Source organism: Barbatula barbatula, assembly GCF_947034865.1.
Source record: "Barbatula barbatula genome assembly, chromosome: 6".
Classification (NCBI taxonomy): domain Eukaryota; kingdom Metazoa; phylum Chordata; class Actinopteri; order Cypriniformes; family Nemacheilidae; genus Barbatula; species Barbatula barbatula.
The window spans coordinates 21,714,057-21,727,941 of NC_136765.1; the positions used below are offsets into that span (position 1 = coordinate 21,714,057).

The 13,885-nt window shown below is 37.5% G+C and overlaps 1 protein-coding gene across 2 annotated transcripts; it reads left to right on the plus strand.

Annotated features, from left to right (window-relative positions):
- The first annotated feature begins 822 nt into the window (after nucleotides 1–822).
- Nucleotides 823–13,006, plus strand: kcnk13a (potassium channel, subfamily K, member 13a). Of its 2 annotated transcripts, none has more exons than XM_079458597.1 (2): nucleotides 823–836; nucleotides 11,071–13,000. In XM_079458597.1, the coding sequence occupies exon 2, from the start codon at nucleotides 11,079–11,081 to the stop codon at nucleotides 11,970–11,972; it is 894 nt and encodes a 297-aa protein (XP_079314723.1). In that variant the 5' UTR covers nucleotides 823–836; nucleotides 11,071–11,078; the 3' UTR covers nucleotides 11,973–13,000. The 2 variants fall into 2 exon arrangements, with proteins under 2 accessions (XP_079314723.1, XP_079314722.1); XM_079458596.1 differs by lacking the exon at nucleotides 823–836 and adding an exon at nucleotides 8,952–9,541 and having other exon boundaries at nucleotides 11,071–13,006.
- Nucleotides 13,007–13,885: the final 879 nt, after the last annotated feature.

Sequence of the window (13,885 nt, forward strand, 5' to 3'; positions counted from 1 at the left end):
GATAAATCGTTTAATTATTAACTCATGATGTAACAACACATCAACCTCAATGATGTCAGCATCCATCCCCTTATAAACAAAGATCTGTGTTTACACTAACGACTGAGATTCTGCTAGAAGTTTGACTTGAAAATATATACTCTATACTTATGCATTTAATATATTATAAAGTATAACGCTGCTGTTCTTCTGAAACCTTGTATCTCCATATTTCATGATTTTTGTTCTTGCCACAAATCATTATTATTAGTAACCCTTTATGTTTGTCCCCTTATCTTAAACAGAAAATGTATTTAGACTGATATTTTTGTAATGTCTTGTGTCTTGATGCGTGTGTCTCAGCATGCATCTGTATTGTTTTGTACTTTTTCTGACTAGCGTCCGTCCATACACAAATAAAAGGATGCAGTCTCCTCCATAAGCTCTAACCATCTGAGTATACGTGATATATTCCCCACTGCCCTTTAAATATATCCAGCCCACTGCATCTTTATTCCTTACTCACAAGAGAGAATCTCTACTCTCCTCTGACTTTTCCACAGGATGCAGGATGAGAGAATGCAGGGTGTTCTTATTATGCTTGGCTTGCCTTTAAATACAGATGGGTTTATGGACATCTTGGATATGCTTGAAGTGCAGTTCACAGAGGGTTAGAATATATAGGCCTCTTTTGTCCTGTTCTTTTCTTTACCCAGCTAGAAATTCATACGTTTTATGTCTTCTCGTTGTCTTTGTAGAACATGAGCACATTTCCTCTGGAGAAGAATGTCTCTCCTGGCTCCGCCTATTCCAAGGGTTTACCTGTGCACTTTGACCACCCACCCCATCCAGCAAAGGTAAGACTGCACCCTGCATCACTCCTAAAATAAAGAAGCCCAAATTTCCGTTGATATTTTTGTGGACGTAGTTTAAAAGGACTAAAATGACTTCAATGAGGCATCGGCATTGACGTTTGAAGGTTTGCTTAATGCAAAATACACGTTGACGAAAGGTTACTTTGAAATTCAAAGTTCAAATGCTGCTGCAGGAAATGATCTGCAGAAATAATTGCACGACGCAAAACGACAAATGAAAGGTTGCCGTCTGTGCTGGTCATTATCCAGTCTGAGTAAACAGAAAAGACGTATTAAGCTCTATTGCGTTCTGTTTAATTATTGCTGACCGTATGTAAATGAGCGTGTTTCTCGAGTGCACATCATTATACACGATGAGCGAGTTGTCCAATGATGCTACGTGTGATAGAAGAGCATTTTTTTTAATTGCTGACTACAGTGAGGAGCAAGGGGTGTGCATAATACAGCATTTTCTGCGCTGTGATGCACTCAAAGCCATCAAACAGCATTTTTTGTGTTATTTACCGGCATATTATGTTCATAAAACAAGTGTTTTGATGATTAGATTTAGTGATTGATTATGACAGACGGTGCAAGTATGCATGCGACCGATGAATTCTTAGCTTGACAGATCACATGACCATTTATGTACTCAAATGGTTAAAAATGTTGTTATGACCTCTAAAGCAAGAACTAAATTCTATATTTCCCTTTATACGTGAATTCAATTGTTATTCTGTTGAAAAAAATAATGTGTACAGTATATAAGGTTTGGATTCGAAAATCTATTCCAGTTCTAAAATCGTAAGGTTAGGAATCGAATACTTGATATAAAATGTGAATTGTTCTTATACACATTTCTGAAAATTTGCACGAATGAATTTATGTGTTAACTTGGGATTTGCTGATATCTCAATAAAAGCCCTTTTGAAACTTATACCATATTTTTACTATAGTAACCATAGTTTATCTGTGGTAGGCTATTTATAGTAAAGCGCACACAAAACCATATATATTATAGCAACAGTTTACCATGATATTTGTAGTTAAACTATGTTAATACAAATTGTAATAAATCTGACAAAACATTGATATGTATATAAATATGTATATTTACATAAAACAGTTATGTTTTTCTGTTCAAAATCTATAAATGGCTTCACAGCTGTGAATAGCCCATGCTCGTGGAAAGGCTGTAAGAAATGTCAAGGCTTTTGTGGAAGTGGCATGATATTCAACCATGACTTGAAGAGCGCATTTAAAATTGCTGGTTCTAAACGCTGGCCATAGTTATGGCATAAATCTGTTGATGTCGGCATGGTACCTGAAAGTATAGAGTGTTCCAGAGAAAGCAAACATGTGACTTCAGTCGTCGTCGTTTTTCAGATCGCTGATATTATTTTATTCTGTGGCAACTGTCTGACACAGCTGATAACATTGAGAATCACCCAGTACTTATGTCAGTCTCTGTCAAAGACAGTTTGATTGCTCTACCCTGTAATCCACCTGCCATAGGCGCCATGTTCTTGTAAATGATGATAAAAGCATTATGGGCCTTGCTCCTGACACGGTGGTCTGGCGACCTTTAATCGATGGTGTTATTGAAACGGAGGATGTCGTAGGTTTATGAACTCAGGCAGAAGACCTCTGTGGTTGCCATGGCAGCGTATATCTTTGTTAGCAAAGGCCAGTGATGCTGAATCCTTCAGCCATGAAGTGGGAAGAGTGGGCGGAGCCTGAGGCTCAAGAAGTAGTGGGGGGTCTTCTCTGAATGTGATGAGCTTTCGTTTCTGCACTGATTAGGATGTTTTGTTGTTTTGTTAGCACATATATTTAAGATGGAAAACAACTAAAAAACACCCATTAAAAAAGTATTTGTTTATGCTTTTGGTAGACGCTTTTATCCAAAGCGACTTACAGTGCATGTAATGTATATAATTTACACGTTTATGGAATATACAGTATACAAGTACGTTTAATAAAGTTGCAATGTGGAATATTACGTAGGATATATTGACAGAAATGCAATATAATATACATAACTCTGTCTTCAGAGGTGTATAAACATCCATAAGCGTATTTTTATCTACATACACCGCAGGTCCCCTTATATAGAATGGTCATGTTGCGCCACCATGTTTCTAATCCTAGATGGTCAAACAAAGCATGTTTCATAATTATGTAATCTTCTTTCTCGAAGAAGCGAAAATGTGATGACATCTTAGTCCGGTGTCAGCAAACGTAGTGCTTCAAAAGGGACAGGTGGACTGGGCCGGTTGGATGCAATTCGCGACCTCACCACCAGATGCCCCTAAAACCATCCCATTTATCACTACATTTGTTCACAAAAAACGCAAATTATTTTACATTATGCATATCACAATAGTTTGCAAGTGAATGATTTGACTTTTAAAGAGATATGTAGAGTTATTCTTTATTCTTTTAAATATATTTTTATCTAATTTTAACTGATTTTACGATAGATAACATTGTCATATTTGGCTGTGTATCATTTTGGCTTATTTGGCTAGTTATTGCATATTACAATTTTTACAATAAAGTGCAGCCCTACAAAAAAGATATTTAATTCTATTATTCTATATTCTACAAAGCACAGTATGATTTTTGTTTGTGCAGGTAGACTGAACTGCAGAAATGGATCTGATCTTTCTGTAACAGGGACACGGTCAGAACAGACTGTACTCCCTAAAAGCTCGGCTGAAAGTTATTATCAAGGCATTTCACCTTAAAATGGCACATAAGTGAAATAGACTGTGTGCTTTAGCTGTAAAATCCCACATGTCCTTGTTGATACTCGGTCGCGTAAAAATTTAGATTGTAACCAGGTCAGTTCTCGTGTCACTCGTTTACAGTCAATTAAATCTAACAGAGCCACACAAGGTTTGCTCAAGAGATGCTCAGCATTAAGTTTGTGAACCCTCACAGTCAAGGATATTACATAATACCCAGAAGGCTTTTTAAGAGCTGTAATTAAATCTTTTAGGAAAAAGATAGATATCATTGAGCTTTACGAAGCAAACAGGCGATCGCAAACTTCTCTGTGCCATGGCAACCATTCTTCATTACGTGACCTTCACACAAAAGGAAATGTTCAGCCGGAGTAAAGAGGTTTTTGCTTACACTTGCAGCACGATGGTTTTGCATAGCTGCAAACTTAAAATCACACGTTGATGCTTTCTGTAACAAAGCTAATGCTTCTGTTATTTGCACCTTATGTCAGAGAACCGGTGGGGATACATTATTAGTCATTGTCATGAATCACTTTGAATGCAGAATTGTATGGCTTGAAAGACGGCTTTATTTTTTTACCAAACAATGGACTGCAAGAACACTTTTGGGTGTAGCTCACAAAAGATTGTGAATTAAGCTATTGTGGTTATTCATTTTATTGTACTGTAATACAAAACATGGTATTTAAATGATAACGTTTTTAGATATTTAGATATATTTTTATAGCATTATCATCTGGACATTTTATATTTTGTAGATGAAATGTCAACTTTCTTTAAAATATGGCGCCTATAGTCCTAGAAACAAGGTGTTCGGTGTTCTTTCTGCCTTAAAATGTGTTTTAATTGACATCCCTTACATGTTTTATGTATGTTATTATGATTCTTTAAATCAGTGCATCATTCATGCTCGATAACACAGATCATGTCATCTCATCCTCTCCTGTCAACACCTGTGATATGATTACAGACTTAAGCCAGCGGCAGACTCATAGTGTACCTGCATCTCTATATTAAGACCTGCTTGATGTGTTTCTGTTTCTGACCCCATTGCTCTCACTTCTGCTAAATGATGAGCAAATCACGGTTTCATTTCCCTCAATATCAACCCCAAACATCTCGCAGACTCTCAAACCGCCACAAACTTTGTGTGCTTCTGTAATTCAAAGAAGAGGAGACCATGTAATTGAACATTTAATGTAATTTAATTATCCTAGCTTGAGTTGTACAGAAGACAGGGACACGCAAATTTGAAACAACACAAAAAGTCACCTTTTACTTTAAGCGAATGGTGACTGAATCTATAAGTCCTCCTAACTTCTTAATCTTCGATTTAAAGCAACATAAGTTATGAAATGGTTTGTAAACATTTTATTATATTGAACTGTTGCGCTGAGGACTTGTGTGAGAAAGCTAATTGGAAATATGAGGATATATTTTATGAAAGTTTTTTCAAAATGTTCCAAGCAACAATTACGCATCGATGAGAGTGTTGGTGTAGCTCTCCCGCTGCATTTTCCTGCTGTTTGAAGAACAATCTGCTGCTTTCAGGCGTTCCGAGAACTGTGCTAATTAACGCATTAATTCGTGGTGCTTAACATGACATTGCTATTGTTGAAAGGTAAAATTTTCCAATCTTAAGTTTTAAACAACCCACATTCTTTATCCCGCACAACGAGTGTTTAAGATGTTAAAGGTCCAATATGTAATTTTTTGGAGGATCTATCAACAGAAATGCAATTATATGCATAACTATGTCTCCAGAGGGGTATAAAGCGTTACGTTTTTTTTTACCTTAGGAGCTATTTCTACCTACATACACCGCAGGTCTCCTTACATGGAATTCACCATGTTATTTCTACAGTAGCCCTAAACGGACAAACTGCTCTACAGAGTGTATTTCGTCAATACGTTATCTCCTTCGGCAAAGAAGCAGAAACATGCTGACATCTTAGTTCTATGTATGCCAGCGTAGTGCTTTAGAAGGAAGGGGCGAACGGTGGAGTGAGCCGTTGGTTGTAATTTGCAACATCACCTCTAGATGCCGCTAAATTTCATACACTGGACCGTTAATACGGTTAAGTTTTAAAAGCTATTGGACTTAAAACAGGTTAAAGTAAGCATTAGACTTGCATTTAGAAGGGGACCTGAGCCCTAATAAAAATCTGAATATTATAGATTTGAGTGCTTAGCCACTAACCGGAAAACCTTAGCAATCGCTCTGGCGTCCACCGCCCACTACACATTATCGTGACCGCAACGGTTGCACAGGCAAATCCCAGAAATTTTTCAAAACATCCAGTTATTATTTCTACTTTTTGCCTATGAAATAATTGCTTCAAGAATATGTTACTGGGAATTACATAACGTTTCTTTTTTAATTCCACATCATATATTTATCAAACTAGTTTGACAAATGAATGTACTGATGACCGCTGCATTTCTTTCAGTTATCTCTGAAAAAGATCTCCTTTGAGATGAGTTTCTCATGTATACTGTAATTCTGTGCATCTAAGCAGAATAGATGGCCTGTGTTGTCATATCATGGGTATTATGATATCTAAATGTTAAACAATGAACTTTTTGACTCATTTGCACCATTGTTTTATATAATGCGCTTTCTGAGGTATTTTAACTGCTGTACTGTGTTATATGATCAAATCCAATTGTGTCTGGTTACCATGGACACTGCTGTTCAAGCTTTGGTATATATCCTTCATTTAATTATTAAGTAACTAATACTTATTCTTTATATTGATACTATGAGCTCAATACTGTAGTCTTATAGCCAGAGCATAAAAGGTCGCCCTTAGGTAAAGGTCGGAACCTTGTGTTCTGTTCAGTGGAAATACTTGGAAATTATTCTAACAGCATTCAACTCAGGAACTATGCCTGGCGCAGGTCAGGCTTTGAGACCGTAAGCCTTTAAGGGATTTCCAATAATCTGTGCTGTTTATTTTATTTTTCTCTCCTTACAGATCAGCCTTGGATCTGGAATATTCCATACACTTAAGCTCCAGACACTCATGGAAATGTATGGGTACCTTCTCGAGAAGATCAGACCCTTGAGGTCATTTGCATTAGATCAAATTAACATGGAAGTCCGACCATATGAGTCTTTTAGCCACTTGAATGAACCTGTGACAGCAATGGTAGAAGTAAGCTTTTGTATCATTTAACGTATTTGTGTAGATCCTTTGTACTGCATTTGAGTGATGTTTTGTTGAGTCAGCCTTGTTCTTCCTAAATTAATTTGTATATGAACAAAATATGCTTTTCTCTCAGTAAAACCTTAAATATGTAAAACAAATATTTTTCAACAGAAATATCCCTGCTGTTGTTTAAACAAATAAACATGTATTATATAGTCTGCTTATCCTATACATAATCAAATGAAACAGTGATTTTGAAACCGTCACATTCAGACCTCAATCCTTCAGCATCAAAAGACGGTAATGGGTACCGTTTATAAATGGCTACTTCTCAAATGCATTTTCAGTGTTTCCGAGATTTGTCATATAACGGGTCATATAAAAAATGAAACTCTGAAAGCTTAAATTGGCTATTTTTACTTTGATTATAGACGTGTCTTCTAACACAGATACCAGGCACAGGGCAGATTGATTTTTTTTGTAGCCTCTGGAGTGATGCAGTAATGTGTTTGTGGAGGACAGCTCTCCTCTGAAATCACTGATATATTGAATATGTTCAAAATTCACAACAATACGTGCTGTTTCGTACTCCTTATCAAATCAAGCTAAATAAATCAGTGCATTAATACAACAGGAACTCCCTGTAGTGTAGATCATTTACTCTCATTTCATAAGCAAACATTTTTGATAGACTTCACTTAGATGGTAGCATACCCTTTGCTTCAGTGTACAGCAGCGGTTGTGTTTTGTAGAATTTTTGTAACACGGCATGACTATTTGTTTCATTTGTAAGGGTCGTTTTGGACCTAGGCAAGTATTAGAGAGCTCTCCTCCATTCTTTAATTCTTTGAGATCGATGCTGAAAGATCTTTAAAGTAATTCCTAAAAGAGCAGTCGGGTCTACACAATGAGTGTCATTATATGTGTACTCTCGAATGAATGGCCAATGTGTAAACAATTTCAGTTACACTGCATGAGTGATGCCTTCATCACTATTATTAATCTGAATCATTTTATTTAAACCCTGATTTGTATTTGATGTTTGCATTGAAACAAACCTTAACATCGAATCCTTTTCATTCAAGAAACTTTCTTGAATATAAATAAAAGAGGTACACTCATAACAGGTGGTTATGGTATCCGAAGATAAAAACGTATTTTAAGATCCTTGTTACACATGTTATATTATTGCTACACGGACAAGTCTTAAGGCCAGTCCCAGACTTAAAGTTTAAGCTAAATAACGAATATGTAAGGGCCATTGTTTTGTGTCAGAAATGCTTTTTTACTAAGCTTTTTTACTCCTTAACATTTTTATAAAAGCAAATTAATTTATAAATATCATTAAAGTCCACGTGAACCGGAAGTGGCGATCGTTTTTACTTCGGTTTTCTGACACAGGAATTTCCAAGTAGAAAATTAGTGGGAGTGGCTTGAGTTTTTCACTGAGAAATGATGTGTAAAAACAGCTGTTGAATCTTGAAATGAAACTGGCAGCAGACAGTTAAAGGGGAGGAGTTACGGATGCACCGCCCAAGTCGTCTAAGTTACGTCATTTGAGATCGATAGTAAATTCAGGGCGGAAATACATTTTCAGATTTTAACTGAAGATTATGAGAATACATTAATGAATTTTAAAAAGAAAATGACCCACGTTGAAAAGCTTTTTACTATAAACGCTGCAATATTTCATGATAAAAAATAATTGTCGTTTTTATTTCACTGGGACTTTAACTAAGGGAAATCAACATGGTTACTGGACTTTTACTATAATAAAACCATATCACCACAATGACTCATTGTGCCTCGGCAACTACCGTACAATACCTTATGCATTTAAATATTAAAGCCGTGAATATCGGAAGGTGACGTCAGATGTGTATCAGTCTGCATCTCGCGGTTGACTAAATCTTTTGTCGTACCACCTGAGCGATGTCACGTGCATTACAAGATCATTTGTACTTTCCTTTTGTTTCTCTATGAATATGAAGCGCGGTGGATTGAAAATCTCCAAAGAGTTCTTCCAGCTGTCAAACGTCTGCATAAACTCGATTCAATCGCTTACTAAACTTGTTTTATCCCGTGCACAAATGCAATGCGTTTATTTCAAATGCATTATTTATATATCGCGAGCTTTTCAGTCGCCTTGCATCCGCGCGCCTGCAGCCACCTGAAGGATGTACCAGATGAAGTGGCTGGCAATCCTGAATCCAGGCGCAACCGGTCGAGTCGGCGAATCCCAGCGGAGACGAGCTGAACTAACAGATCCACCCACCATTTCATCTATGAGGATTTTAACTTGCCGAAAACAATTCCCAAAGGATGGTATGAGCATATACAGCGCATTTTGTGTACATGCATTCCAAGAAGAATGGAAAACGTGGAAGTTTTCTACATGCGCATGCCTAACGCCGTTAAATGTAAGATGCGGAGACTTTATTATCGGCTTTGTCCAACTGTTGTCAAATAATGGCATGTAGAGGCTCTTGCTGCTGTGGCTTTGGTCCTGTGAATGAAGACAATGCAAGGTTTATAATGTTGATGCTGTTCATCATCCTTTACTTGTTGTGTGGAGCCGCTGTGTTTTCAGCACTGGAGCATCCCATGGAGAAACAAGCCAAGGAAAGATGGACTCAGAGGTTTGAGTTCTTCAGCCAAAAGTACAACCTCAACAGAAGTGATTTGGAGACGTTCTTGAGACATTACGAGGAGGCGAACGTGGCAGGTATACGGGTGGACACCCTCAGACCTCGCTGGGATTTTACCGGGGCGTTTTATTTCGTCGGCACTGTTGTTTCCACTATAGGTGAGGAGTAGACAAAATCATGAAATCTGTCACGTATCATCGATCGTTGCGTCAAAGAATCTTTCGCAAATATATGGTGTAAATCTATAGGTCACGTCACTTAGCATTTTTTACTATTTTTTTTAAATATCTATATCATTGGTTATAGGGCAGACGGGGCAAGTTGTCACGGTGGTTTGTAAACGGGTTTAGGTGTATTCCGTGGATTGGTTTTCTCTAGCAGAAATTGTGCCTTTTGGTATCAAATAAGGTAGTTAAAAACTCTTAAATCAGATTGAATGATATTGCTTGTGAATCTGGGAAGTGGACACAATAAAATATGGACGTATTTTAGGCAAGGCAAGGGTTAAAATCATTTCGGCAAAGCAGGGTTTTGCATTTCTTGTTGTTGATGCATGACATTTTTGTTGTAATGGCTGAAAAGTGGCAGCTTATAGTGTGACAACATGCCCCACTATTGTGATTTGACATTTTGTCACTCCAACAACTCTGTTTTTTTCTGCCTGGGCGGTAATGGAAGAGATTGAATAGCTTTTTTTGAAGCCAAGGTTTGTGTGCAAATACAGAATTTTACTAGGAAAATAAGCCATCCCTGAGAAATATTCATTGAGGTAAAATGTGACAACTAGCCCCAGTCTGCCATGTACATGTGTAACATTGGATTATTTAAGTTAAATATATTTTGTATTCATTATTATTGACTGTCAGTCATTTTACAAATGAACACAATGTATTTTGTAACTATTTGGCAAGGATGCTTGTAAATGCATTGTGATGAATTGCATGTAGGCTATAGAGCATGTTCTTTTGCTGCTGATGATAAAACAAGGTTAAAATATTCAGTTAATATATAACCACCTCCAAGACATAAAGCTTTCTCTCTGTTCATATTAATATAAAAGACAATACATTTTATTTTGTATGCTTAACACTTTTCAAAACAGAGACCACTACGATTAGCCTTGAGACTTAATGAAAATTCAGTAAGTCCATATTGAACGCTGCAGGTTATGCAACGAAAGACGTATTTGCACAATATTCCAATTCCTTCTGGTTGTACTCCTCACTGAGTCCAAGAAAATTTCCCAAAGGGTTCACAACCCACTACCTTACAAACCCACGCCAGTTAGCCTTTCAAGATTACATGTAGCTTACTGTATATTGTCCGTCTTTTTATTTGGTACATGAAGTTCTCAATATTGGTGTTTTGTTTAATCTTTTCTATGACTCAGTAACTTACACAATGAAAGACCTTATGAAATCTCCCTCAGCCTCAGATCGGTTCTGAGAAGGTGAATATGCTCTTGTCTGTGTGATGTCCTCCTCAATGGCAGCTTTTATGTGAAGAGAAAAACAGTCATGAGAATAATAATGAAACGCATTTCAATGAGCGTGAAAAGATGTAAAAGAGGAATCACAGATCACTAGTAGCAACACGTTGAAGTACAAAAATAGTTTGTGTACAGTCTGTGACAGTGCCATGCACCCGATTCTATTCCTGACCCAAAACTCTTTTCTTCTTCTTACAGGTTTTGGGATGACGACACCCGCCACAGTCGGTGGAAAAATCTTCCTCATCTTTTACGGTCTCATCGGCTGCGCAGCCACCATTTTGTTCTTCAACCTTTTCTTGGAGAGGATAATAACAGTCCTGGCTATCATCCTCAAGTTCTGCCACGGAGTTCAACGTCGACGAAAGGGAGTTTTACCTCACGACAGCCGACAGGGCACGAGCAATGTGAGACTGAGCCGCGAGGACAGTCTGGCGGGATGGAAGCCGTCTGTGTATTGCGTGATGCTCATTCTTTGTGTAGCAGCAATAATCGTCTCTTGTTGTGCTTCAGCTATGTACTCTTCCATTGAGGGATGGGGTTATTTAGATTCACTTTACTTCTGCTTCGTGGCGTTCAGCACCATTGGGTTCGGAGATATGGTTAGCAGTCAGAGGGCCAGCTACGAGAACCAGACCGTCTACCGTATTGGCAATTTCATCTTTATATTGATGGGCGTTTGCTGCATTTACTCGCTTTTCAATGTCATCTCCATCGTCATCAAGCAGGTGCTCAACTGGCTCTTAAGAAAGCTTGAGATTCCATGTCGCCACTGCCCTGGACGGTCCCTCCGGCCCCGCCGGAACGCGGTCATGCCTGGACATTCCAGAACACGTGTCCGCAACATTTCTATAGACACGGATGCGGTGAACGACAGCGAGATGGATGGTCGAAGGTTGTCTGGAGAAATGATATCCATGAGAGACTTTCTGGTGGCTAACAAGGTGAACCTGGCAATAATGCAGAAACAATTGTCCGAGACGGCCAACGGACATCCCCGGACATGCGGGTCGACTAATAGGCACAATGGATTCTCCGGAGGAGTCGGAGCCTTGGGCATAATGAATAATAGGCTTGCAGAGACTAGCGCGGAGAGATAAATATGAACTTTGTCACAAACAAACACTTTATGACACTCCAGATTGCACTGTTCATTGTTTAGCTATAATGACCTCTATAATATAGAAGTAGGCCTGTATGTGAAGTTTGTTATATGTGTAAGATGCTGTTGATGAAATATCCATTGCTGCTCTCAAGGTGAGATAATGGAAAACTGAAGCTCAGGTATTTTTTTAAGGCAAAGGGAAAGCTGCATCACCCTTCACTTCAAAGTTTGTTGATGGATGTTTCGGTGAATGGAGAATGTATTTTATGATTTCCAAATGTGCACTTTTTTATGACCGGATGAGGGAATATTTTTCACTTCATCAAATGATATGTGTAAGCACAATTCTAGTACATCCCACAAAGGTCTGAGGGAAAACATTTTCATACATTTTCCATTATATGAACTGCCTAGCAATTGAATTGAATTAATTGCATTTCAGACCCTTAGTATGGTTGCTCCACTCTATTTATTTACTCCTGTTATAGGATGCCTCGTTCTTTAAAAAATCAGCTTTTACAAGTAGCTTCTGTGTCTTATCACCATTAACAACTTATGACACTTTCTTTGTGATACGGTGATGGAAATGACATTGTCGAGTAGCAAAAGTCCTTTCACTGTGCAGGCATATACAGTAGATATGGTGCATGAAGTATAACAATTATGAGAGATAGATACCCTTACATTCCATCTGTTATTGACGTCATTACTGCAGATACTCGCGAGTGTCGAACAGCTGTACAGAATTCATTGCTCAACAACCTACCGATTTCTTGAAGTGTTTAAGAAAATGAATAAATGTAAATGTAAATGTTTATCAGGTATCGCACATGAAACGGATGATTCTGAAATGAGCAAGATTGCTTTGAAACAATGCCAAAATGAGTTTGATGCAGGACATCAGATCATTTTCTCGAGCACTTTGTATTTCGAACTTTGAACCCTGCTTATTTTTTTCCGAGACGGATGTTCGTGTGTTGAGTTGTAATGCATGATGAATTAAAACCAGTTTAACTGGGAAATCCTGCGAATAGTTTGTGTCATGTGTAATGTTTTGCTTCCACAAACGTATTCGCACAATAGTTCTTCATTTTATTCACTTGTATTTTCACACTGTGAGATCACAATGGAGACTTAAGGCGATTGCTGGTGTGCAAAGCAATAATTGTGAAAGTGGAAGATTGAGGTTTTTATAATGGCTGAGCTGCAGGTAAGTGCATTTCTATTGGGTGGTGATAACAAACATTTCGCAATGTGTGTGCCATGATATCCTTATATAGTTTATATTCTTTTATACTAGTCTACATAAACACTATGTACACTATATATTTGTTTCTGCATTCACCAATGCAAAGGACAGTAAACCAAACCGTTCGACTTTCTGGTCAGTAAATCCAGTTTATTTATAGACAGTAGCCATATAATTATGTAGATGAAGTCGCTGGCATAGTTACAAAACTATCATAGGTTGTATTTGTTTTCGTTATTATTATAAAACCTATTTTAACCTATTTATTTATCATTAGAGATTCTAAAAGACTATTACGATATTTGCAGGCTATCCCGTCTGAACGTATCATCATTTTACGGTATTGATAATAGCTATTATTTATAGTATTTAAACAGTATTTTTGTTAGGTTAAATTTTAGCAACTGGCGTTGGTTGCTTTAAATGTCCACTAGATGGCGCCAAGATCCCAGAAGACATAGAGCGAAGGCGTTAAAAGCTTGCAAACTTAATTGAACCCAGTTCATTCAAACATACAGCTTTTGCTCAACTTGTTTGAATTCACTTTTAATACGTGAACGAAACCGAGAGTTTGCTAAGTATCCTAAATATTTTAACAAAACTGGACTTTAAAATAAAAACAAACTTGTTGTTATGAAAAAAATGTATAAATCTGCTTT

Coding starts and splice junctions, on each gene's coding strand:
- kcnk13a (XM_079458596.1), top strand. CDS start 9,205: ATGGCATGTAGAGGCTCTTGCTGCTGTGGCTTTGGTCCTGTGAATGAA. Junction 9,542..11,070: donor CACTGTTGTTTCCACTATAG/GTGAGGAGTAGA, acceptor TTCTTCTTACAG/GTTTTGGGATGACGACACCC.